This window comes from Gorilla gorilla, chromosome 10, assembly GCF_029281585.2.
Source record: "Gorilla gorilla gorilla isolate KB3781 chromosome 10, NHGRI_mGorGor1-v2.1_pri, whole genome shotgun sequence".
Lineage (NCBI taxonomy): Eukaryota > Metazoa > Chordata > Mammalia > Primates > Hominidae > Gorilla > Gorilla gorilla.
The window spans coordinates 137,297,306-137,324,365 of NC_073234.2; the positions used below are offsets into that span (position 1 = coordinate 137,297,306).

General features: G+C 49.4%; 1 protein-coding gene and 1 long non-coding RNA gene across 3 annotated transcripts in view; one reads left to right on the forward strand and one right to left on the reverse strand.

The window, feature by feature from the left end:
• HPD (4-hydroxyphenylpyruvate dioxygenase) overlaps positions 1–4,492 on the reverse strand; it is a 19,228-nt gene extending 14,736 nt beyond the window's left edge. The window contains exons 1-7 of the mRNA XM_055358226.1: positions 4,290–4,492; positions 4,156–4,182; positions 3,226–3,288; positions 2,797–2,901; positions 2,054–2,096; positions 1,795–1,877; positions 193–282 (exon numbers count right to left, since the gene is read on the reverse strand). Of these exons, the coding sequence (XP_055214201.1) occupies positions 193–282; positions 1,795–1,877; positions 2,054–2,096; positions 2,797–2,901; positions 3,226–3,288; positions 4,156–4,182; positions 4,290–4,292 (414 nt within the window). The 5' untranslated portion in view covers positions 4,293–4,492. The remainder of the gene's footprint in view (positions 1–192; positions 283–1,794; positions 1,878–2,053; positions 2,097–2,796; positions 2,902–3,225; positions 3,289–4,155; positions 4,183–4,289) is intronic.
• LOC129525899 (uncharacterized) lies at positions 614–26,740 on the forward strand. Of its 2 annotated transcripts, XR_010129439.1 has the most exons (3): positions 614–1,863; positions 1,954–2,117; positions 25,740–26,740. It is a non-coding gene; the product is annotated as an uncharacterized lncRNA (long non-coding RNA). The 2 variants fall into 2 exon arrangements; XR_008670442.2 differs by lacking the exons at positions 1,954–2,117; positions 25,740–26,740 and adding an exon at positions 19,723–19,865.
• The last annotated feature ends 320 nt before the right edge of the window (positions 26,741–27,060 follow it).

Consider the following 27,060-nt stretch of genomic DNA (forward strand, 5'->3'; position numbering starts at 1 on the left):
AGCCTGGGAGGAGTGGCTGGTGGCTCCTGCAGTCCCCGTACACTGGCCAGGCAATACGGGGGACAGACTTGAGGGACAATGTCTGTGCTCCAAGGCCCATGGGTGGGATGGTTTGATGGAGTCAGCTGCGGGGCTCCTGGCATCTCAGTGGTGCCGACAGCAGGAGGGGTGGGGGCACCAAAGGGAACTCACCGTCTGCAGCACAGCAAACTTCACCTTCCCAAACTTGTCTTGCTCTACCCAGGGCTCCCGCACGATTTTGGCGCCCCGTTCCCGTGCTTTCTGCAGAGAAGATGGGATCGGGGAATTGGTGAGGGCTGGAGCCTTCCAGAACCCTTGCCTGCTGCTCCTGCCAGGTGGCCTCTGTGTGGTCCTGCAGGCCCCTCCAGTTTCTCCAGCCCCAGGTAGGAACCCCAGCCAGCTTCAGCCATTACCCCCAATACTCATGCTCATTTGGCAAATAGGGAAACTGAGGCTCAGGCCCAGAGTTGGGGCTATGGGAGAAAAACTAGGTAGGGATGGGTGTCTGTCCTGCCTCTGCTAACTCCCCCTGTGATCAGTCCCCTTCTCTAGTCCTCAATTTCACCATCTGTAAAAAGAATGGTTGGATGAGAATAATAAGAAGATTCATGCATTTATTTAGCAAAACTGGACTGCATGACAGTGCTTATATCATGCACCAGGCTCTGTTCTAGATTCTAACCTCGTTCATCCTCACAGCAACATTATGCAAAAGTACTATTATCATCTCCATTCTCTAGGTGAGGACGTTGAAGCACAGAGACATTAAGTCACTTGCCCGAAGTCACACAGCTAAGATTCAGACCTGGAGAGCCTGGCTCTGGAACGCACACTCTGAATCTCTAGGCTGCCTGTTGGGTACAGTGTTTGGTTTAGAGTTGTGCTCAAGAAACAGTAATTCTGAGGCCAGGCAAAATGGCTCATGCCTGTAATCCCAGCACTTTAGGAGGCCGAGGTGGGCGGATCACTTGAGGTCAGGAGTTCAAGACCAGCCTGGCCACTATGGCAAAACTCCATCTCTACTAAAATACAAAAATTAGCTGGGCATGGTGGCAGGCGCCTGTAATCCCAGCTACTCGGGAGGCTGAGGCAGGAGAATCGCTTGAACCCAGGAGGTGGAGGTTGCAGTGAGCCAAGATTGCGCCACTGCTCTCCAGCCTGGGCAACAGAGCAAGACTCTGACACACACACACACACACACACACACACAAAAGAAAAAGAAAATGAAAAAAGAAAAAAAAGGAAATGACCAGCCTGACCAACAAGGAGAAACCCCATCTCTACTAAAAATACAAAATTAGCCGGGCGTGGTGGCGCATGCCTGTAATCCTAGCTACTTAGGAGGCTGAGGCAGGAGAATTGCTTGAATCCAGGAGGCAGAAGTTGCGGTGAGCCGAGATCATGCCATTGCACTCCAGCCTGGGCAACAAGAGCAAAACTCCATCTCACAAAAAAAAAAAAAAAAAAAAAGGAAATGGTAATTCTAATTTCCTCCTTTGACAACCCAGCTGTGGTTAGCCCCATCTGGCAGCTGTGGAAACTGAGGCTCAGTGAGAGAGAGGACACGGGGGAGGACAGGGCACCCCCAGAGCCCAGGTGTGTGTCATACCAGCATCTGGGCTTGTCACTGTGATGTGGCATCTGGGCTTGTCACTGTGATGTGGCATCTGGGCTTGTCACTGTGATGCAGCAGTGTCCTTCCAGCCCTGACTGATGGGGTCCCCATGGCAGACGGAGGCCTTCTTCTCCCAGTCCACCCAGGTGCTTTCTTACCTGCACGATGTAGTCACAATCTTCCACCTCGAACGCGATGTCCTTCACTCCGTCACCGTGTTTCACCAGGTGATCGCCCATCTCTGTGGCCGGCAGGGAGGGGATGGCACTGGAGTCTAGAGTCTAGGTCCCCTCACCTGGCTTTTAGTCTCCATCCAGGCCCTGAACGCAGAGCCCACCCACGGAGCCATGCATCCACCCTCCCAGAACCCAGACCCCACCCACAGAGCCATGCGTCCACCCTCCCCGGGCACCTCACCTTTGTTCCAGGGGTTGAGCGCTGAGGAGAGGACAAACACAATCTAAGATACGGGGAGAAGGAGGTGAGGCTAGTGGCTCAGGGGGGCATGGGGAGGTGCACCCATTGGCCCCTCCCTGCCGACCCGAGACACCCCTGATGGAGCACAAGAACTCCTGGACCTGGGTTCTAGCTCCTTCTCTGCCTTAGTTTCCCACACTGGTCCTGAGGGATGGGGCTTTCAGCCAGACCCCCTCTGGATCCTCAGAGGAACTGCTAGGTCAGGTCTCCCTCAGGGAGAGAACTCCAGGGACCCCATCAGTCAGGGCACTGCTTAAAATTCCTCTCCTCTGATATCCCAGGTTTTCTGAGCGCCTGTGGGGTCAGTGTTGGGCCAGGCTGAGGAGGAAACGAAACTAGGAAGGGCCGTGTTGCATGGCTGTACAAAGATGCCAGCGGAGGGGTCGGTGGGAGCTGAATTATATGTTTTTGTTGTTGTTGTTGGGGTTTTTGTTGTTTTTTGTTTTTTTTGTTGAGATGGAGTCTTACTCTGTCGCCCAGGCTGGAGTGCAGTGGCACGACGTTGGCTCACTGCAACCTCTGCCTCCCGGGTTCAAGCGATTTGCCTGCCTCAGCCTCCTGAGTAGCTGGGATTACAGGTGCCCACCATCATGCCCAGCTAATTTTTCTATTTTTAGTAGAGATGGGGTTTCACCATGTTGGCCAGGCAGGGGTTGGGGGCTGTCCTGCGGGTGGTGACTCACCTTCCCTTGTTTGATTACATGGCTGACCACCTCCCGGGAACCGGTCTCCAGGCCCTTGTAGGCTAGAGGTTCAAAGCCCATCTTGCTGCAGTAGAATGACGCGGCCTGAATCACAGGGTTGCAGCAGGGTTCATGAGGGTCAAGGGGCCAGCATGGGGGACTTCCGCAAGAGAGCCCCTGGCCCCCCTCAGCCTGCCTGCCCTATTGCCTCAGGGGCAGAGACCCTCCTGGGAAGATAGACTGCTGCCTGCACATTTTGCTGACAGATAACTTTCCCGCTGGTGTAATTAGGATTCAGAGTATCTGGCCCACCCCTGGCCTGATCCTCCCTCCCAAGGGCCAATCACAGACCCTGCTGGAGACCTGCCCTTGTCAGGCAGCCCTCTGCCCTGCCGTCTGCTCACTCCAGCACCTTGCCCCGGCTTCTACCTGCTTGGCGTTGCCAACCCAGAAGGTCACAGAGTGGAAGTGGAGGAATCGGCCTCTCTCAGGCTGCAGAAGGAGAGAAGAGGTGAGGTTGAGTCCCTGAAAGTGAGTCTAGAAAAGTGCGGGTGGAGTGATGTCCCCTAGCCACCCTCCTTATTCCAGCCTCAACCACAGAACTTAGGAGCAGCGGAACCCCATGCAGCCTTGCCAAGCCTCAAAAGAGGTTTCTCATGTGGAAGTTGAGCTCCTGGGTGTCTTGGATGGGGAAACCCCCTCAGGAGGCCTGCCAAGGTTTCACACAGGGAAATAGACTTATGTTGCAGCAGTATGGATTTAAGTTAGACCTTAGAAAGAACTTCCAGATGGGATTAAGAGATTGGCAGGCATTTGAGAAGGGGTACAGGTTTTGTTTTGGTTTTTGTTTTTGAGATGGGGTTTTGCTCTATTGCCCAGGCTGGAGTGGAGTGCAGTGGTGCAATCTTGGCTCACTGCAACCTCCGCCTCCCAGGTTCAAGCGATCCTAGGGTTCAAGTGATCCCCCCCACCTTAGCCTCCTGAGTAGCTGGGATTACAGGGGTGCGTTACCACGCCCGGCTAATTTTCGTATTTTTAGTAGAGACGGGGTTTCCTCATGTTGACCAGGCTGGTCTCAAACTCCTGACCTCAAGTATTTGCCTGCCTTGGCCTCCCAAAGCACTGGGATTACAGGCATGAGCCACCATGCCCGGCCAGGATACAAGTTTGTTGTGAGGGTGAGGTTGAGTCCAGCTCAGTCTCGGGGAGCCCCGGGGGTAAAGCTGAGTGTGCAGGCATGCACGTCATGTATCCACTCCAGTCCTTCCTCTTCTGCTCTCTGCTGAAACCCCAGTATCCCTGCACTCCGACCCCCTTCTAGACTCAGGCCCCTACATTTCCCACATTTCGCCTGCTTACCTTTGCCCCTTTGTCACTGTAAGTCGTCTAAGGAGAAAAAGAAGGACAGTGAGACTTGGAGGCTCCAACACAAGGTGCTTCTGGAAGTGTTACTGAAGATGTCCCACCCAAGGGGAGACGGCCATGGCACTTACCATGATTGATCTTAGTCAAACCTCCTACTGGGACTAGAGGCCTGGGGACTGCTGGGCCGGAGTATTTAACCCCAAGCAGGTCCCGCCCAGGCCTCCTGGCCTACCTGGGGGATGGGGTGGGGAGCTGAGTCCAGCCCTGGAAGGTTCCAGGCCTGGGGACCTCTGATCCAGCCGCAGCCTCATTGAACAGGATGGTGTTGCCAGGCCCAGAGAGGGGCAGTGACGTGTCCACTAGTCAGTGGGAGGCAGAGTCAGGGCCAGAAGCCAAGGGCAAGCTTTTCCAGGACGCTGGGACTGTGACCATTACTGCCCAGAATCCAAAGCTCAGAAGCCAAGGCCGGCTGGAGTGCAGTGGCGGCTCCAGAACTCTTGCCTAGAGGAAATATGAGGGGGAATTTGGAGACTGGCCCCAAAGTCCTGTTTGCATAAAAGCATTGTATTCCATAGCTGTTAGAGGCATGGTAGGAGAAGGTTTGCATCCTGGCTCTGTTACATACAGTGTGACTTGGGAAAATCACCATATCCCTTTGAGCCTCATTTGTAAAACAGGAACAAGAATAGTGTGGTGGGGATTAAAGGAGATAAGCATGCTCTTTGGAACAGGACCTGGCACACAGGACACTCTCAGTGTTGGTTATAATTCATTGGGACAGAGAACATTTCTAGGCCATGAGGTTAGCAAGCGGCAGGGAAGAACTGGAACATGAACCAGGCTATTCTAACTCCAGGACCCACACTTTAAATTGCTAGATTGCCCTCTATACAAATGGGAGATATTGATATCCCCATCAGATGGGGAAACTGAGGCCTGGAGAGATGAACACATGTCTCCCAGGTCATGGAACTGGTAAGAGCAGAGCCCCAAACCCTGGCCTATTTGATTCTGAAGTTGGATCTCATTACACCAGTGCAGACCACTTCTCCCTCCTTTTCTCTATTTTCTGGGCCATTCAGGAGGCAGGCGAGGTGGTCCCACCTCCTTATTCTGCCTGTCCTGGGCCTGCCCAGTGTGCCCCCAGTGTCCACCTCAGCTCCTTAAGTCTAAATTTCCAACTGGGGGCCGGGTGCGGTGGCTCACGCCTGTAATCCCAGCACTTTGGGAGGCCAAGGAGGGAGGATCACTTGAGGCCAGGAGTTTGAGACCAGCCTGGCAACATGGTAAAACCTCGTTTCTACTAAAAATACAAACATTAGCTGGGCATGGTGGTGCACGTCTGTAGTCCCAGCTACTCAGCGGACTGAGGCAGGAGGATCACTTGAACTAAGGAGGCAGAGATTGCAGTGAGCAGTGATCACACCACTGCCCTCCAGCCTGGGTGACAGAGTGAGACTCCATCTCAGATAAATAAATAAATATCCAACTGGGAAAACTTGAGTGGAGGTGGCCCAGGGTGGATCTCACAGGCCCAGAAGGTTCCCATGGAGGAGAAGAGCTCTGTGTAGCCTGCCTATCCCCTCCAGGCCAGCAGGAACATCTTGTCACTTTGATTGCTGTGGCCAACTCAAACCCCCACTCCCGGAGCCTGCCCTGGCTTATATCCTAAGCACAAAGGCCAATGTTTACTAACTCAAGGAAGTGTGTCAACAGCAGTGGGTTGCAAAGGCTGGCAGGCATCTGGCTCAGCTGGGCAGAGGTAGGAACTCTGTCCCCAACACTGTAGGTCTCAGTCCCATGCTGGGTGCACCCCTAGATGCCATTCACATGTGTGGGCAGAGAGCAGGGAGGCGAGCCTGCAGGGCCCAGTATCCAGAGTCCCCTCCCTGATGCTCTCTGTTCAGGCTGGGCTCCATTGGATAACAGATCAGCAGTGGCTGGGTGTGACTGTCTCTGTTCTTCATGCCCGACCATGCAGAGGTGGGTTCCAGAGGCCTTGCTCAAGAAGCTCACTAATCAGATGGGTTCATAGGACTCATCCTTGAAAATACCCTGGTGTGCAGAAAAGCATTCACCTAGCTGGGCCTGGTAGTGAGCACCTGTAGTCCCCAGCCACTCAGGAGGCTGAGGTGGGAGGATCACTTGAGTCCAGGAGTTAAAGGCTGCAGTGAGCTATGATCATGCCACTGCACTCTAGCCTGGGGAACAGGGTGAGAACTTGTATCAAAAATAGATAAGGCAGGGCCCAGTGGCTCACACCTGTAATCCTAGCACTTTGGGAGGCCGAGGCGGGAGGATCACTTGAGGTTAGGTGTTCGAGACCAGCCTGGCCAACATGGTGAAACCCTATCTCTACTAAAAATACAAAAATTAGGCTGGATGCAGTGGCTCATGCCTGTAATCCTAGCACTTTAGGAGGCTGAGGCTGGTGGGTCACCTGAGGTCAGGAGTTTGAGACCAGCCTGACCAGTATGGTGAAACACCATCTCTACTAAAAATACAAAAATTAGCTGGGCATGGTGGCAGGCACCTGTAGTCCCATCTACTTGGGAGGCTGAGACAGGAGAATTGCTTGAACCCGGGAGGTGGAGGTTGCAGTGAGCCGAGATCATGCCACTGCACTCCAGCCTGAGCAGCAGAGTAAGACTCTGTCTCAAAAAAAAAAAAAAATTAGCTGGGTGTGGTGGTGTGTGCCTGTAATCCCACCCAGCTACTTGGGAGGCTGAGGCAGGAGAATCACTTGAACCCAGGAGGTGGAGGTTGCAATGCGAGATTGTGCCACTGCACTCCAGCCTGGGCGACAGAATGAGACCCTGTCTCAAAATAAGTAAGTAAGTAAGTAAGTAAGTAAGTAAAATGGAACAAGTCTCAGTTACTGATAGTTCTTACTATAGTGTTTGCTAATATTAGAGCTTCTGGAAAAAAACATGAAAAAGAGGCAATCTCTAAATGGAGATACAGTTTCAGGGTTTTAAAAGCAGTTTTTAGTTGCTAATGAGCCCTTGTGAAACCACACAGCTGACCCTTAGAGTCATGATTTTCTAGCTGATGGGGATCTTTTTACAGGCGTCCACCCGGGCTCTGAAACTGACAGACTTAAAGGGCTTAAGAAAGCCTCGCTTCGCTCTTAGCCTCGAGACAAACAGGCTCTTGGCTTAGCTACTGCAGAAGAAAATCCTGAATTCACGAATTCTAGTTTTCCAAACCTGATCCCAAGCTGAAAGCTCTGCAAGGGGACGGTTGCTTGAGCCCAAGAGGTCGAGGCTGCAATGAGCTATGATCGCACCACTGCACTCCAGCCTGGGTGACAGAGTGAGACCCTCTCTTAAAAAAAGAGAAAAAAAAAATGCTGAAACCTGATGCTGTCTGCTGTGAACTGTTTCAGTGTCAGCATGAATTCTGCCAAACTAAAAAAATGGGCAAAATTGCTCCACTCAACACACAGGACTTTAACTCTAGGACCCTGGCAGATTAGAGACATCCCTCCCTGGGGCCATATGCTGTGCAAACATCGTGGATGCTGCTGGACAGTCTGGGTCACTTACAGATGTCCATGATGAAAGAGTTCCTCTCTAATGGGACCATTTACATTGGGCTGCTCTTCAGCTCTGCATTTCTTTTTTTTTTTTTTTTTTTTGAGACGGAGTCTTGCTCTTGCTGCCCAGGCTGGAGTGCAATGGTGCGATCTCGGCTTATTACAACCTCCGCCTCCCAGGTTCAATCGATTCTCCTGTCTCAGCGTCCCAAGTAGCAGGGATTACAGGCATACGCCACCACGCCCAGCTAATTTTGTATTTTTAGTAGAGATGGGGTTTCACCATGTTGGTCAGGCGTGTCTCGAACTCCTGACCTCAGGTGATCTGCCCACCTCAGCCTCCCAAAGTGCTGGGATTACAGGCGTGAGCCACCGCTCTCGGCCTTTTTTTTTTTTTTTTTTTTGAGACAGAGTCTCCCTCTGTGGCGCAGGCTGGAGTGCAGTGGTGTGATCTTGGCATCTCGGCTCACTGCAAGCTTTTTTTTTTTTTTTTTAGTGAGACGGAGTCTCGCTCTGTCGCCCAGGCTGGAGTGCAATGGTGAAATCTCGGCTCACTGCAAGCTCCACCTCCAAGGTTCACGCCATTCTCCTGCCTCAGCCTCCGGAGTAGCTGGGACTACAGGCACCTGCCACCTGGCTCGGCTAATGTTTTGTATTTTTAGTAGAGATGAGGTTTCACCGTGTTAGCCAGGATGGTCTCAATCTCCTGACCTCATGATTCGCTCGCCTTGGCCTCCCAAAGTGCTGGGATTATAGGCGTGAGCCACCGCGCCCGGCACCCCCCCCCCTTTTTTTTTTTTTAAGATGGTCTTGGGATGTCTCCCAAGCTGAAGCGCAATGGCGTGATCTCTGCTCACTGCAACCTCCGCCTCCTAGGTTCAAGTGATTCTCCCGCCTCAGTCTCCCAAGTAGTTAAGACTACAGGCATGCGCCACCACACCAAGCTAATTTTTGTATTTTTTAGCAGAGACAGGGCTTCGCCATGTTGGCGAGGCTGATCTCGAACTCTTGGCCCCAGGTGATCTTCCCGCCTCGGCCTCCCAAAGTGCTGGGATTACAGGCGTGAGCCACTGCGCCCAGCCAGCTCTGCATTTCTGGTGCTGATTCCTTCCTAACTTGTGATTCCTGCCCAAAGCAACAAGCCGAGAGAGGGTACATCACAGGGACCGTGATCCTTCCACGCACTCCTTCAGATTGGACTCTCAAAACCCCCCACCAAATGTTTCACTGCAGTTGATCGTTGTGTCTGACTTTCTCAATTCGTTGCAATTTGCAACAATGGACTAATAGCCTCATTCTCCTTCCCGCATCTTTGTCCTGACGTACTCACCTTAGGAAGGCTGTCTGTTAAATGCAACTGTCCCTCAAAAGGCATTATTTCTTCTATGCTGCTCACTACAGAAATGATCGGAATGAAAAGCATTGGTGGCGAGCCAGGAGCAATGGCTGACACCTGTAATCCCAGCACTTTAAGAGGCTGAGATGGGGGGATCCCTTGAGCCCAGGAGTTCAAGGGTACAGTGAGCTATAATCATACCACTGCACTTCAGCCTGGGCAGCAGAATGAGACCCTGTCTCTAAAAGGAAAAAAAAAAAAAGAAAGAAAGAAAAGGGTGGAGAGTTATATAAGCCCATTTTGGAAATTTGTGAAAATCCAGGATTTTGCCCCTTCCACTTCCTGAACCTGAAATGAAGCTTTCTGGTTAAGTTGTATAAAAATGTTTTTCCGTGAAAAGGTTTTTGTCCCTCTTGGCTGGGCACGGTGGCTCATGCCTGTAATCCCAGCACTTTGGGAGGCCAAGGCAGGCAGATCATTTGAGGTCAGGAATTCCAGACCAGCCTGGCCAACATAGCGAAACCGTGTTTCTACTGAAAATACAAAAAAAAAAAAAAAAAAATTAGCTGGACATGGTGGTACACACCTGTAATCCTAGCTACTCAGGAGGCTGAGGCAGGAGAATCACTTGAACCCGGGAGGCAGGATTCATTGAGCTGAGATCGTGCCACTGCACTCCAGCCTGGCGACAGAGCGAGACTCTGTCACGCACAAAAAAGAAAAAATATCTTATTAAAGCCAGGTACAGTGGCTCATACCTGTGATCCCAGCACTTTGGGAGGCAGAGGCAGGAGGATCACTTGAGGCCAGGGGTTCAAGACCAACCTGGGCAACCTAGTGAGACCCTGTCTCTACAAAAAGTTTAAAAAGTAGCCGGCTATAGTGGTGCATGCCCGTAGTCCCAGCTACTCAGGAGGCTAAGTGGGGAAGATCTCTTGAGCCCAGGAGCTTAAGACTGCAGTGAGCTATGATTGTACCATTGTACTCCAGCCTGGGCAACAGAGGGAGGCCCTGACTATTAAAAAAAAAAAAAAAAAAAAAAAAAAAAAGGCCGGGCGCAGTGGCTCACGTCTGTAATCCCAGCACTTTGGGAGGCCAAGGCAGACGGATCACGAGGTCAGGAGATCGAGACCATCCTGGCTAACACGGTGAAACCCCGTCTCTACTGAAAATACAAAAAATTAGCCAGGCGTGGTGGCAGGCACCTGTAGTCCCAGCTACTTGGGAGGCTGAGGCAGGAGAATGGAGTGAACCCGGGGGGGCGGAGCTTGCAGTGAGCCAGGATTGCACCACTGCACTCCAGCCTGGGCGACAGAGTGAGACTCCGTCTCAAAAACAACAACAACAACAACAAAAAACTCCTGTTATAGACAATACCCACATTAATTCCCATCCTCAATTTTAAGGCTATTATCACTTCCACTGGTTCATCTTAGGGTAGAAAATATTATAAACGTCTGGGCATATTGGCTCACGCCTGTAATCCCAGCACTTTGGGAGGCTGAGGTGGGTGGATCACTTGAGGTCAGGAGTTCGAGACCAGCCTAGTCAACATGGTGAAACCCCGTCTCTACTAAAAATACAAAAATTAGCTGGGCATGATGGCGGGCACCCGTAGTTTCGGCTACTCGGGAGGGTGAGGCAGGAGAATCGCTTGAACCTGGGAGTCGGAGGCTGCAGTGAGCTGAGATCATGCCAGTGCACTCTAACCTGGGCGACACAGCGACACTCTCTTTCTTTCTTTCTTTCTTTCTTTGAGACAGAGTTTCACTTTTGTCGCCCAGGCTGGAGTGCAATGGCGCGATCTCGGCTTACTGCAACCTCCGCCTCCTGGGTTCAACCGATTCTCCTAACTCAGCCTCCCAAGTAACTGGGATTATGGATGCCTGCCACCACACCCGGCTATTTTTTGTTATTTTTAGTAGAGATGGGGTTTTGTCATGTTGGCCAGGCTGGTCTCACACCTTGACCTCACGTGATCTGTCCGCCTTGGCCTCCCAAAGCGCTGAGATTACAGGCATGAGCCACCATGCCCAGCCACGACACTCTCTTTCAAAAAAAAGAAAAAAAAAAGAAAGAAAATATTATAAACAAACAAAGTAATCTAAAGATCTAAAGTAATCTAAGTATCCATCAACAGGAGATTGGCTTAATACAATAAAACATTAACTATTAAAAATAATCAAGAGGCTGGGTGTGGTGGCTCATGCCTGTAATCCCAGCACTTTGGGAGACCAAAGCGGGAGGATCACCTGAGGTCAGGAGTTCAAGGCCAGCCTGAGCAACATGGCGAAACCCCATCTCTACTAAAAAAATAAAAAGAGCCGGGCGTAGTGTCAGGCGCCTGTAATCCCATCTACTCGAGAGGCTGAGGCACAAATTGCTTGAACCTCAGAGGTGGAGGTTGCGGTAAGCCTAGATTGAGCCACTGCGCTCCAGCCTGGGCAACAGAGCGAGACTCTGTTTTTTAAAAAACAAAGCAAAACAAAACAAAAAGGTGGGGCGCCGTGGCTCACGCCTGTACTCCTAGCACTTTGGGAGGCTGAGGCGGGTGGATCACGAGGTCGGGAGATCGAGACCATCCTGGCTAACACGGTGAAACCCTGTCTCTACTAAAAATACAAAAACAAAATTAGCCAGGCATGGTGGCAGGCGCCTGTAGTCCCAGCTATTCAGGAGGCTGAGGCAGGAGAATGGCGTGAACCCGGGAGGCGGAGCTTGCAGTGAGCGGAGATCTTGCCACTGCACTCTAGCCTGGGGCACAGAGCGAGACTCCGCCTCAAAAAAAAAAAAAAAAAAAGAATAAATAAACTTTCTAGATGTTCTAGATGGTGATGGGAAAAAGCTCTAAGATATGTTACGTTAAAAAAAAAAAGGCACGGAGCAGTGTATATAAGTTACCATTTGTGTAAAAAAAAAACCCCCACAGTTTACAGATGGTTTTAATTTTGTTCTTACAGTTTATTTGAATTTTCCACAGTACAAAACATGCCAACGGTTCTCAGCCATTTGACGGAGTTTAAATAAAGAGAACCAATGCAACCTTGCCATTTGGAATCTTCTGCTGTTGGGAGCACCCCAAGCTTAGTGACTTCAGGGTTTATTTCATACTTCTCTGCACATCTAGTTGGCCTTTCTGGTTCTGCAGCAAAGTCTATTTACATGTTTTACATCATAATTTACATGATTTAAGATTTTGTAAATATGGCTTCTATTTGTTGAGCTATAACTTACACAGAGTGAAATTCATAGAACTGTACGCTGAAAAGAGTATTTCAGTGTACAGTTCTATGAATTTTGAAAACATATACAGTTGCATAACTATGACCTCAATCAAGATACAGGACAATTCCATTACCCCAAAATGTAATCACCACAAATCCACCCTCGCTGTGCACCTTTGTTCTCAATCCACCCTCATCCCAACCCCTGGCAACCACTGATCTATTTTCTTTCCTTACAGCTTTGCCTTTTCTAGAATGTCATATAAATGAATCAAGCAGTATGTAGCCTTTTCAGTCTTGCTTCATTCACCCAACAAAATACATTTGAGGCCGGGTGTGGTGGCTCACACCTGTAATCCCAGCACTTTGGGAGGCAGAGGTGGGCAGATCACCTGAGGTCAGGAATTCAAAAACCAGTCTGGCCAACATGGCAAAACCCCATCTCTACTAAAAATACAAAAATTAGCTGGGCATGGTGGCACGCATCTGTAGTCCCAGTGACTCAGGAGGCTGACGCATGAGAATCGCTGGAACCCAGGATGTGGAGGCTGCAGTGAGCCAAGACTGCACCACTGCACTCCAGCCTGGGAGACAGAGAGAGACCCTGTCTCAAAAAAAAAAAAAAAAAAAATTGAGATTCATCCACGTTGGTGCTTGCATCCAGACTTTATTTTCTTGTTTTTCTTTTCTTTTCTTTTCTTTTTGACAAGGTCTCACTCATTCTGTTACCTAGGCTGGAATGCAGTGGGACTACAGGCACACACCAACATGACTGGCTAAATTGTTTTTTTTGAGACGAAGTCTCACTCTGTCACCTAGGCTAGAGTGCAGTGGTGTGATCTTGGCTCACTGCAACCTCCACCTCCCAGGTTCAAGTGATTCTCCTGCCTCAGCTTCCCGAGTAGCTGGGATTACAGGTGCACATTACCATGCCTGGCTAATTTTTGTATTTTTAATAGAGACAGGGTTTTGCCATGTTGGCTCGGCTGGTCTCTAACTCCTGACCTCAAGTGGTCCGCCTGCCTCGGCCTCCCAAAGGGAGGGACCCCTGGGATTACAGGTGTCAGCCACCGTGCCCGACACCACTGGCTAAATTTTTGTTTGTTTGTTTGTAGAGTCAAGGTTTTGCTATGTTGCCCAGGCTGGTCTTGAACTCCTGTCTTCAAGAAATTCTCCCACCTTGGCCTCCCAATATGTTGGCATTATAGGTGTGAGCCACAGTGCCCCGCCCAAACTTTGTTTCTCTCTATTGCTGAGCAGTGTTTCATTGTATGCTTGTGACAGAGTTTAATACTGCTCATTGGCCAGGCACAGTGGCTCATGCCTATAATGCCAGCACTTTCAGAGGCTGAGGCAGGAGGATCACTTGAGCCCAGGAGGTCAAGGCTGCAATGATCACTTCACTGCACTCCAGCCTGGGTGACACAGCGAGACCCTGTTCCCAAAAAAATGAAAACCCAAACAAACAAACAACACTGCTTAGTTGCTTTCTGTAATCAGCCTATTAACAAATCAAGGGAGAATGAGTCTTGGTTACAAAACAGAATACAAATGTGATGAAGGGTTAGAGAACAGAAGCTGGGCAATACACTTCCTCATCTTTTTTTTGTTTTGTTTTATTTTGTTTTTTGAGACGGAGTCTTGCACTGTTGCCCAGGCTGGAGTGCAGTGGCGCGATCTCGGCTCACTGGCCTCAAGTGATCCTCCCGTCTCAGCCTCCCAAAGTGCTGGGGTTACAGGTGTGAGTCAACACACCCAGCCCTTTGCCTGTCTATTTCTTTCTTTTTTCTTTTTCTTTTTTTTGAGATGGAGTCTTGCTCTGTCCCCCAAGCTGGAGTGCAGTGGCAAAATCTTGGCTCACTGCAGCCTCTGCCTCCCAGGTTCAAGTGATTCTCCTGCCTCAGCCTCCTGAGTAGCCTGGGATTACAGGCCTGTGCCCCCATGCCCAGCTAGTTTTTATATTTTTATTAGACATAGAGTTTCACCATGTTGGCCAGGCTGGTCTCAAACTCCTGGCCTCAAATGATCCACCTGCCTCAGCCTCCTGAAGTGCTGGGATTACAGGCATGAGCCACCATGCCCGGCCCCTTTGCCTATTTCTTAATCGAATTATAGTCTTTTTATTATTGAGCTATAAGAATTCTCTTTGTTTGTTTTCTTACTTTTGAGGCAGACTCTCGCCCTATCATCCAGGCTGGAGTGCAAGTGCAGTGGCATGATCATATTTCACTGTAACCTCAACCTCCCTGGCTCCAGCGATCCTCCCAGCTCAGCCTTCCAAGTAGTTGGGAGTACAGGCATGTGCCACTGTGCCCAGCCAATTAAAAACAATTTTTTGGCTGGGTGTGGTGGCTCATGCCTGTAATCCTAGCACTTTGGGAGGCCGAGGCGGATCACTTGAGGTCAGGAGTTCGAGACCAGCCTGGCCAACATGGTGAAACCCTGTCTCTACTAAAAATACAAAAATTAACCGGACATGGTGGCAGACGCCTATAATCCCAGCTGCTCAGGAGAGTGAGGCAGGAGAATCGCTTGAACCTGGGAGACGGAGGTTGCAGTGAGCCAGGATCGCGCCATTGCCCTCCAGCCTGGGTGACAAGAGTGAAACTTCGTCTCAAAAAAAAAAAAAAAAAATTGGTAGATATGGGGTCTCACTATGTTGCCCAGGCTTGTTTTGAACTCCTGGGCTCAGGGGGTCCTCCCGCCAAAGTACTGGGATTATAGTCATGAGCCACTGGCGTGGAAAGAGTTCTTAATATATTCTAGATATAAATCCCTTATCGAATATATTTGGAAGTATTTTTTCCCCATTTTGTAGGTTTTCACTTTTTTTTTTTTAGTGCAGTGGCTCTCGGCCCACTGCAACCTCTGCCTCCTGGGTTCAAGAGATTCTCCTGCCTCAGCCTCCTGAGTAGCTAGGATTAAAGGCGCCCGCCACCACGCCCAACTAATTTTTGTGTTTGTAGTAGAGACAGGGTTTCACCATGTTGCCCAGGCTGGTCTCAAACTCCTGACCTCAAGTGATCCACCCACCTTGGCCTCCCAAAGTGCTGGAATTACTGGCGTGAGCCACCATGCCTGGCCTTCACTTTCTTAATTGTATTATTTTTAGTGCAACAGCTTTTAATTTTGATGAAGTCCAGCGTATCTACCTGTTCTTCAGTCACTTGTGCTTTAGTGTCCTAAGAAGTGGGCTGATTATTATTATTATTATTGTTTTAGAGATGGGGTCTTCCTGTGTTCCCTAGGCTGACCTTGAACTCCTGGGCTCAAGCAGTCCTTCTGCCTCGGCCTTCCACAATGCTGGGATTACAGGCATGAGCCACCACACCCAGCCTAAGCTGATTTTTTTTTTTTTTTTTAGCTTAAAAGGAAAAAATCTTCTGCAGAAGGAACATGATTCACCAGGTGGTTACCTCTGGAAGCAGCACACTTTTTCAAAATAATTAAAATAATGTTAACACAAACTAAATTCCCATTTTCTGGTCACTTTGTTTTATGTGCCAGGCACTGTACTAAGCACATTCCATGCTCTGCTCTTTACTCATTAAATCCACAACAACCCTGTTAGGTAGGTGCTCTCATATCCCCATTTCACAGATTAGAAGATGGAGGCTTACTAGCTAGGTGTGGTGGCGCATGCCTGTAATCCCAGCTACTAGGGAGGCTGAGGCGGGAGAACCACTTGAACCAGGAGGCGGAGGTTGCAGTGAGTGGAGATCGTGCCACTGCACTCCAGCCTGAGTGACACAGTAAGACTCTGTCTCAAAAAAAAAAAAAAAGAAGGCAAGGATGGGTGATCTCATTGTCAGGGGGTTTAGATTTTATCTTTGAGACAATAGGGAGCTATTGAAGGTTTTTTGTTTTTTTTTTGAGACAGAGTTTCACTCTTGTTACTTAGGTTGGAGTGCAATGGCGCGATCTCAGCTCACCACAACCTCTGCCTCCTGGGTTCAAGCGATTCTCCTGCCTCAGCCTCCCGAGTAGCTGGGATTATAGGCATGTGCCACCACACCTGGCTAATTTTGTATTTTTAGTAGAGATGGGGTTTCTCCATGTTGGTCAGGCTGGTCGTGAACTCCCAACCTCAGTTGATCCGCCCGCCTCGGTCTCCCAAAGTGCTGGGATTACAGGCATGAGCCACCGCACCTGGCCTATTGAAGGTTTTATAGTAGAGATGCAACGTGATCAGAACATTAAAGCTTGCTCTGCTCTAGGTGAGCACAGGGAAGAGAGCTGGGCTGGAAACCCAGCTGCCCAGAGCTGCTGTGCCATTGCCCAGTGGCCTATTTGTGATTCTCCATTAGGTTTGGGGAAGATAAGTAAACCAAGAAGCTTTACATTTAAAAATTGGATCTAGGCTGTAATCCCCTCACTTTGGGAGGCCGAGGCAGACAGATCGCTTGAGCCTAGGAATTCGACATGACCCTGGGTAACATGGCAAAACCCCATTTCTACAAAAAAAAAAAACCAAAATCAGCCAGGTGTGGTGGGGCACACCTGTAGTCCCAGCTGCTCAGGAGGCTGAGACGGGTGAATCGATTGAGCCCAGGAGGTTGAGGCTACAGTGAGCTGTGATTATGCCACTGCACTCCAGCCTGGGTGACAGAGTGAGACCCTGTCTCAATTAAAAAAAAAAAATGCATCTAAAAGCAGTCAAATAGCCCTGTGCTCTGCTTCCTGAAATCTACAACTGGAGACTCCCAAACAGGCAGAACTAGTGAGGATTCAGAGGCAGAAGTCCATGGACAGAAACTCACCCCTCCCCTGCCAGGCCCCACAGCTCTCCCAAGCAAGGGCAGCTGGGACCAGAGCAGGTGAAGGCTGGCGCGGGTGCCCAGCTAGTCTTGTTATCAGGGCTGGTGATCCTGGGCAGGGCCACTTAGGTGGGGCTGGTCTTTATCTCTTGAGGTACAGAGCCCATGTGTCTGAGCTTTGTGGTGACAGGAAGCTGTATCACCAGGCACCAGTGATGGCTGGGAGGGACCAGAGAGTTGGTGGCACGGGACATAGGACCCCTGGGCTCTGAAGACTGTGTAATCTTGGGCCACTCCTGGCATCCTCTGAGTCTTAGTGTCCTAACTGTGCAAGCCAGGGAGCACTGGAGCTGGCGTGGACTGTAGGATGTCCTCTGTGCCTGGCATCGGGGCATTGAGGAGTGTCCTGGAGATTTCTTTTCTTTTCTCTCTTTTTTTTCTTTTTGAGATGGAGTCTCTGGCTGGGCATGGTGGCTCACGACTGTAATCCCAGCACTTTGGGAGGCCGAGGCGGGTGGATCACAAGGTCAAGAGTTCAAGACCAGCCTGGCCAAGATGGTGAAACCCCGTCTCTACTAAAAATACAAAAAAAAAATTAGCCGGGCGTGGTGGTGGGCACCTGTAATCCCAACCACTCAGGAGGCTGAGGCAGAGAATTGCTTGAACCTGGGAGGCGGAGGTTGCAGTGAGCCAAGATCACGCCACTACACTCCAGCCTGGGCGACAGAGCGAGACTCCTCTCAAAAAAAAAAAAGAGATGGAGTCTTGCTCTGTCGCCCAGGCTGGAGTGCAATGGTGCAATCTCAGCCCACTGCAACCTCCGCCTCCCAGCTTCAAGTGATTCTCCTGCCTCAGCCTCCTGAGTAGCTGGGACTAACAGGAGCCCGCCGCCAGGACCAGTTAGTTTCTTTTGTATTTTTAGTAGAGACGGGGTTTCACCATGTTGGCCAGTCTGGTCTTGAACTACTGACCTCAAGTGATCCACCTGCCTCAGCCTCCCAAAGCATTGGGATTGCAGGCGTGAGCCACCGTGCCTGGCCTAAAATTTCTTGTCTCTCCAGCATCCACTCCTGTTCTCATAACAGCGTCTCCCTTCTCCATCCTTTCCCTGCTCCGTTCATGTCGTTTGGGTGGGGCATGTGAGCCAGGACTGGGCAGTGAGAATCCCTGTGATTGGTTCAGGGCTGGGCACCTGGCCAGAACTGGCCATATGGATTTGCTCTGGGTCTTCTGCTTGAGAAAAGAGGCTCACTCTGAGCTCTGAGTTTGCTGCACTGATCCAGTGGTGCTGCGGGAGCCAACCCTGAGTCAGCTGAAGGAAAACATGCTTATATATAAAGCCAGAACAGAGAAACCAGAGCTGAGAGAAGATAGGCTGATTCCTGATGTCTGAGCAACTTGTTCCAGGCAGAAACAAGCTCCTGGATGAGTCAAACCTTTTTCCCTTTTGCTTAAGCTAGTTTGAGTTGGGTTTCTGGCATTTACAACCACTGGTGCTGACAAACACAAAGAAAGAAACAATAACACCACCACCATCTGTGAGCATGTATTCACTGTCAAGCACCGAGGTAGGGATCATGGGGATTGTCTGTTCCACAGGGAGGTAGTACTTGATCATTTTGTTTACATTTGCTGGCACACATAAAATAAAGTTGACTGATTTTAGCAGTTTTTATTATTATTTTAAAACTCTCTGCAGACATTGCATCCCTGTGGTAGATTCTACTGTCCATAACCCTTCAAGCAAGGCCTCAATGCCCAGCTGTAGGGAGACTGGTTGGCTGTCACCTCCTATTGGATCTGCCTCAGCTGTAGAGACTTGGCCACAGCTTTCCCAGAACAGCCCACATTTTGTGATTGAGCAAGGGAGTAGAGAGGCTGGTCCCTTTCAGCCCAATGGGGGTGACTCTGACCAGTAAGTCTGTCTCCAGGGCCCCGGTAGGGCTGGCCAAGGCCTTGTGGAGTCTCCACCACTGAGTTCTCCTTCTCCCCAGTCCAGCCTCCTCTGCTTCCTTTCACTGATGTGGATCCTTAAAATCATTTTATGGCCGGGCGCGGTGGCTCACGCCTGTAATCCCAGCACTTTGGGAAGCTGAGGCGGGCGGATCACAAGGTCAGGAGATCGAGACCATCCTGGATAACACCATGAAACCCCATCTCTACTAAAAAAATACAAAAAATTAGCTGGGCGTGCTGGCGGGCGCCTGTGGTCCCAGCTACGCGGGAGGCTGAGGCAGGAGAATGGCATGAACCCGGGAGGTGGAGCTTGCAGTGAGCCGAGATCGCGCCACTGCACTCCAGCCTGGGAGACAGAGACTCTGTCTCAAAAAAAAAAAAAATCATGTTATGGCCAGGCATGGCGGTTCACGCCTGTAATCCCAGCGCTTTGGGAGGCGGAGGCAGAGGATCGCTTCTGTCCAGGAGTTCAAGGCTGCAGTGAGCTATGATTTTGCCACTGCACTCCAGCCTGGGTGACAGAGCAAGACCCTGTCTCAAACAAAACAACAGCAACAAAAAAATCTTGCACCCTAAGCTCTGTCTCATCCTCTGCTCCTAGACAACCCAACGCATGACAGCTCCCTTATGACTTGTACCGGATGGGGTGGGAAAGAGGTGATGGAGGCAGCACCCCCCGGTATATGCCACGGCTAAGCACTGTGCCCATTTTATCTCTCAGCTTTCTATTTTTCTCCTCTCATTTTGCAGATGAGGAACTTGAGATTCGAGAAGAGGAAGAATTGCCCAAATAACTTGTTCCTTGTGGCTAGAAAATGCTTACATGGAACTCACCAGGCCACATTCATATTACTATGTTTGTGATCATCCAAACATAAAACCAGTTCCTAGGCCGTGTGCGGTGGCTCACATCTGTAATCCTAGAATTTTGGGAGGCCGAGGTGGGTGGATCACCTGAGGTCAGGAGTTCGAGACCAGCCTGGCCAACATGGTGAAACCCCCCCATCTCTGCTAAAAATACAAAAATTAGCTGGGCGTGGTGGCGGGCGCCTGTAATCCCAGCTACTTGGGAGGCTGAGGCAGGAGAATCGCTTGAACCTGGGAGGCAGAGGTTGCAGTGAGCCGAGATCACGCCATTGCACTCCAGCCTGGGCAACAAGAGCAAAACTCCGTCTCAAAACAAACAAACAAGCAAACAAACAAAACCAAAAACAGTTCCTGCTTCCAAGATTTTAAGGCATTAACATCCATTTGGGAGATGTGTGCATGTGAAACATCCATTTGGGAGACACCTGAAACATCTGAACTTTCTTTGTCACTTTCTTCTTTTTTTTTTGAGACGTAGTTTCGCTCTTGTTACCCAGGCTGGAGTGCAATGGCACGATCTCTGCCCACCGCAACCTCTGCCTCCCGGGTTCAAGCGATTCCCTTGCCTCAACCTCCCGAGTAGCTGGGATTACAGGCATGTGCCACCACACCCGGCTAATTTTGTGTTTTTAGTAGAGAGGGGTTTCTCCATGCTGGTCAGGCTGGTCTTGAACTCCCAACCTCAGGTGATCTGTCTGCCTCGGCCTCCCAAAGTGCTGGGATTACAGGCATGAGCCACCGCGCCTGGCCTTGTCACTTTCTTAAGTCTAAAACAAGGCCTGGCAAACATTTTCCATAAAAAGCCATATGGTAAATATTTCTGCTTTGTGGGCTATCAGGCCTCTGCTGAAACTATTGTAGCCTGCAAACAGCCACAGACAATAGGCGAACAAATTGGTGTGGCTATGTGCCAATAAAAACTTATTTACAAAAACAGTCAATGAGGGAAAAAACAGACAGTGGTCCAGATTTAGACCAAGGGCCATGGTTTACCCACCCCTGCCTAGGCAATCAACAAAACAGTAACCTTGGTTTGTAGCATTTCCTGAATTCTGTGGTGTAGATACTCTGTATGGTCAATTTCTTTTCTTTTTTTTCTCCCCCTTTTTCTTTCTTTCTTTCTTTTTTTTTTTTTTTTTTTGAGACGTGGTCTCACTGTGTCACCTAGACCGAAGTGCAGTGGCTCAATCTCGGCTCACTGCAACCTCCATCTGCCAGGCTGAAGCAATCCTCCTACCTCAGCCTCCCAAGTAGCTGGAATTATAGGTATGTGCCACCAAGCCCGGCTAATTTTTGAATTTCTTATATAGACAGGGTTTCACCATGTTGCCCAGGCTGGTGGCAAACTCTTGGGCTCAAGTGCACTGCCCACTTCGGCGTCCCAAAGTGTTGGGATTACAGGCATGAGCCACTGCACCTGGCCGGTATGGTCAATTTCGAGTATCAACATGAAGTCATTGAACTTGGGGTTAAGCTAAGTACAGTACATACCAAACGGATACAAACAGAAGTAAATAACCCCAAAAGCACAGATGAGGCTGGGTACATTGGCTCACATCTATATTCCCACCATTTTGGGAGGCTGAGTCTGGAGGATCATTTCAGTCCTGGAGTTCAAGACCAGCCTGGGCAACAAAGCAAAATCCCATCTCAAAAAGAACAGAGTAGAGAAGAGAAGAGACAGCATTGATGATACTAAAACTTAGTAAAAATGATTAGGAAGTTGAGGCCAGGCGTGGTGGCTCACGCCTGTAATCCAGCACCTGGGAAGGCCAAGGTGGGAGGATCACCTGAGGTCAGGAGTTTCAGACAGGCTTGGTCAAAATGGCGAAACCCCATCTCTACTAAATATACAAAAATTAGCTGGGCATGGTGGCGGGCGCCTGTAGTCCCAGCTACCTGAGAGGCTGAGGCAGGAGAATCGCTGGAACCCAGGAAGTGGAAGCTGCAGTGAGCCAAGATTGTGCCACTGCACTTGAGCCTGGGCCACAGCGAGACTGTGTCTAAAAAATAATAATAATAAAAACTGGCCCACAAACTTCCTGGAGAATTGACCGTGGGCTCTCCTGAGTGAATAGGAGCTACTTCCCTGCTTTTGTTGCCTGAGCTTTAGAGGTGGGAGGTCCCCATGATAGGGAAAACAGCCGCCAGGGAGGCCGAACAGCTGATACGGGATCAAGGCCCCGGGTACATCAAAGGGCTTTTCCTTCCTCTCAGGCTAAATTACCATCACGTCAGTAGCTCCATCAGTTGCATAAGCGGAGGGTAAGGTTACTCAAGCCCAGCCATCGATCCCTTTCAGGCTGAACCTGTGTCCTCATCATCCAAAGTCCCCATGCTTGCATACATCTCCCACCCTTCAGTTTGGAGCACTGACTTTCATCATTGGCAAGGGCAATGGGGAGTTCTCTTTGGCCTCTGATTTGCTGAATTGCCTTCAATACATGGCTTAACCTCTCTGAACCCCCATCCCCATTTCCGAGTCTTAGGAAGAACTGTGGCAGGGCGCGGTGGCTCATGCCTGTAATCCCAGATCTTTGGGAGGCTGAAGTGGGAGGATCACTTGAGGTCAGGAGTTCGAGACCAGCCTGGCCAACATGGTGAAACCCCGTCTGTACTAAAAATACAAAAATTAGCCGGGCATGGTGGTGCATGCCTGTAAGCCCAGCTACAAGGGAGGCTGAGGCAGGAGAATTGCTTGAACCCAGGAGGCGGAGGTTGCAGTGAGCCAAGATTGCGCCACTGTACTCTAGCCTGGGTGACACAGCAAGACTCCATCTCCAAAAAAAAAAAAAAAAAAAAAGAACTGTTATGAGTCTCTGTTACCTACAGGGATAGAAGTGAGTGACTACGTGTCCAGTGCTTTGCATGCAACACAACCACCCTGTGAGGGAGGTATTATTCTACCCATTGTACAGTTGAAGAAACTGAGACTCAGAGAAGCTAACTGGCTCATACTAGTAGGTAGAGTTGGGATTCACCTCTCCTTACCCCAAATCCTAGTTTTTCATCCTTTCTGGTGTGCCTTACTGCCTCTAGAGCTCCTCCAGATTTTTACAAATGAGAGGGGTGTGAGAGGCTGCTGGCCACGGACCTGAAACCTAAATGTGCCAGGAGAGCAACAGAGAAGAGCTGGGTGAGGCTGGGCGTGATGGTTCACGCCTGTAATCCCAGCACTTTGGGAGGCAGAGGCAGGTGGATCACTTGAGGCCAGGAGTTCGAGACCAGCCTGGCCAACATGGTAAGACCCCCGTCTCTACTAAAAATACAAAAATGAGCCGAGTGTGGTGGCACATGCCTGTAATCCCAGCTACTCAGGAGGCTGAGGCACCAGAATAGCTTGAACTTGGGAGGTGGAAGTTGCAGTAAGCTGAGATCGTGCCACTGCGCTCCAGCCTGGGTGATGGATTGAGACTCTGTCTCAAAATAATAATAATAATAAACAGAAGAGCTGGGTGGGATTGGGGAAAGCTGCATCCCACCCCCACACTCTGCCAACGAGGGCAGTAACTTAGCTCCAGACAGTTGTTGCCTGTGGGTACATGGGCCTGGTGTGGCCGGATTTTGTTCAAAAGAAGTTAGCAATGTGAATTTTTATGTGAAATCCTTTGATTTGAAGATTGTCTTGTTTTGAATTCTATTTGTATGAAATATCCAGAATAGGTAAATCCACAGACCCACAGTGCAGACTGGTGGCTGCCGGGCTCTGCGGGGAGGGAGGAAGGGAAAGTGACTGCTTAAGGAGAATGGGTGTCCTTTTGGGGCGATGGAAAGAAGTATTCTGGAACCAGATAGAGGTGGTGGTTGCACAACATTGTGAATTACTAAATGCTGCTGAATGTTTTCACTGTTTTGTGACTCTCATCTCAATAAATTGAATTGGTTTTAAATTTTTCTTTATGATTTTGTGCATTTTTAGATATTGGGAAATAGCATTTTTATTGAAGATGAGTATACATGGAGAAGTGCATAAGTGTATAGCTCTGAATTGTCACAAACAGAACACACCTGTTTAACCAGCTCAGCTATGTGGTTTTTTGTTTGTTTTGTTTTTTTATTGAGATAGTCTCACTCTGTCGCCCAGGCTGGGGTGTAGTGGTATGATCTTGGCTCACTGCAACCTCTACCTCCTGGGTTCAAGCAATTCTCCTGCCTCAGCCTCCCAAGTAGCTGGGATTACAGGCGTATGCCACCACGCCCGGCTAATTTTTGTATTTTTAGTAGAGATGAGGTTTTGCCATGTTGGCCAGGCTGGTCTCAAACTCCTGACCTCAAGTGATCCACCCACCTCAGCCTCCCAAAGTGTTGGGATTACAGGCATGAACCACTGTGCCCAGGTTACAGATATGTGTTTTGGTTTTTCGTTCTTTTTTATTTTTTTTGAGACAGGTTCTCACTCTGTTGCCCAGGTTGGAGTGTAGTGACACCATCATAACTCACTGCAGCCTCAAAATCCTGGGCTCAAGTGATCCTCCCACCTCAGCCTCCCCAGCAGCTGGGACTACAGGCATGTGCTACCACACCAGGCTATTTTTTTTTTTCCTTTGGCAAAGACGGGGGTCTCACTATGTTGTCTCGGCTGGTCTCAAACTCCTGGGCTCAAACCATCCTCCTGCCTTCGCCTCCCAAAGTGTGGAGATTACAGATGTGAGCCACCATGACTGGCTTATTTTGTTCTTTAATACATAATTTATAGGCCGGGTGAGGTGGCTTCTGACTGTAATCCCAGCATTTTGGGAGGCTGAGGCGGGTGTATTGCCTGAGGTCAGGAGTTTGAGACCAGCCTGGCCAACTTGGCGAAGCTCTGTCGCTACCAAAAATACAAAAATTAGCCAGGCGTGGTGGTGGGCACCTGTAATCCCAGCTACTCAGGAGGCTGAGGCCAGAGAATCGCTTGAACCCAGGAGGCGGAGGTTGCAATGAGCCGAGATTGCACTCCAGTCTGGGCAACAAGAGGGAAAATCTGTCTAAATAAATAAATAAATAAATAATTAAAAAATAACGAATACAACTTGATTGGGGCGGAGTGGGGGGGATGAAAATACACATAATTAAGAGGAAAAAAAAGTAAAGAAAACAAGCCTACTGATAATCCTTCATCTACAGACAACCACCTTGGATGATCTGGGAATGCCCACCCAGACTACTCTTTTCTTTTCTTTCCTTTTCTTTTCTTTTCTTTTCTTTTCTTTTCTTTTCTTTTCTCTTATTTGATGGGGTCTTTCTCTGTTGCCCAAGCTGGAGTGCAGTGGTGTGATCAGCTCACTGCAGCCTTAAACTCCTGGGCTCAAGGGATCCTCCCATCTCGGCCTGAGTAGCTGGGACTACAGGCAAGCACCACCATGCCTGGCCCACACAGACTACTTTCTAAAAATGTATAAACATATATAGATATGACAAGATATACAGATGATACATACGATTTGATACTTATGCTAATTTTTTACATATACTTTGTAAACACTTTTGTCATGGCAATAAATACACATGTTCACCTGGTGTGTGTATATGTGTGTGTTTCATTGAAAAGCTATACTGGGTGGGGCCAGGTGCAGTGGCTCATGCCTGTAATACCAGCACTTTGGGAGGCAGAGGTGGGTGGATCACTTGAGCCCAGGAATTCGAGACCAGCTTGGACAATGGCCAGAACAGATCTCTACAAAAATTTAAAAATTAGCTGGGTGTGGTGGTGTGCATATATGGTCCCAGCTATTGGGGAGGCTGAGGTGGCGGGATTGCTTGAGCCTGGGAGGTTGAGGCTGCAGTGAGCCATGGTTGCACCACTACACTCAAGCCTGAGTGACAGGCGAGACCCTGTATCAAAATGAAAAAAAGAAAAAAAAAAAAAAAAAGAAAGGCTGTACCATGATTTCTTTTTTCTTTCTTTCTTTTTTTTTCAGATGGAGTCTTGCTCTGTCGCCCAGACTGGGGTACAGTGGCATGATCTCGGCTCATTGCAACCTCTGCCTCCCAGGTTCAAGAGCTTCTCCTGCCTCCGCTTCCCTGGGATTACATGCGCCCACCACCACACCCAGCTAATTTTTGAATTTTTAATAGAGATGGGGTTTCACCATCTTGGCCAGGCTGGTCTTGAACTCCTGACCTCGTGATCTACCCACCTTGGCCTCCCAAAGTGCTGGGATTATAGGCGTGAGCCACCATGCCCGGCCTGTACCATGATTTCTTTAACCAGCTCCTAGAATCAAGCATTACCAAGATCTTCCCATTAGAAACAGCATGGATGGTGATCTAGCTCATTTGAATGTAGAGTTTAATGCTCTTTAACAATTGCTTTATTAAATTACTCTGAATTTATATTAATAAGTATCTTATTACTATTTTATGTTTTGTAGAGACAGAGTCTTGTCATGTTGCCCAGGCTAGTCTCAAACTTCTGGCCTCAAGTGATTCTCCTGCATTGGCCTTCCAACGTGCTAGGATTACAGACATGAGCCACCATGCTAGGCAGTATCTTATTATTGTTATTATTTTCGAGGGTCTCAATCTGTCACCCAGGCTGGAGTGCAGTGGCGTGACCTCAGCTCGCTGCAACCACTGCCTCCCAGGCTCAAGCAATCCCCCCACATCAGCCTCCCAAGTAGCTGGGACTACAAGTGTGTCCCACCACGCCAGGCTAATTTTTTGTATTTTTAGTAGTAGACAGGATTTCACCATGTTGGCCAGGCTGGTCTTGAACTCCTGACCTCAGGTGATCTGCCCACCTTGGCCTCCCAGTGTTGGGATTACAGGTGTGAGCCACCGTGCACAACCCAGTATCTTATTTTTAAAAATTACTTTCTGCTCTGCTCCACGCTCTGCCCAGGTACTAAATATTAACACCCTCACAGGTATAACTGCTTCCCTTTTTCCATTCTATGGGGGAGTTGACTTTACTGAATAAAAATAGGATGATTTACTATGTGGGTCTCTGCATCTTACTTTTCCAAATGCTTAATTATTGGCAACTGTGGTGGATATTCCTTTAGCCCCTCCAAATCTCTTCCCTCCCTGCCCTTCTCTGTGCCCCAAGCCTTATCACCTTCAGCCAACCTGAGACCCTGGCAGGAAAGGAGAGGAGAGACAAGTGGGGGTATCTCTTCTTCGGCTTCCTCCCTGCCAGACGTTGTTTTAGCAGCTGTTTTAGCAGCAGCTATGTCCCTGTACTGAAGGCCACACTCCTGTTGGGTGACTACAACTCTCTCTAGGTTTCCAAACCCTCCC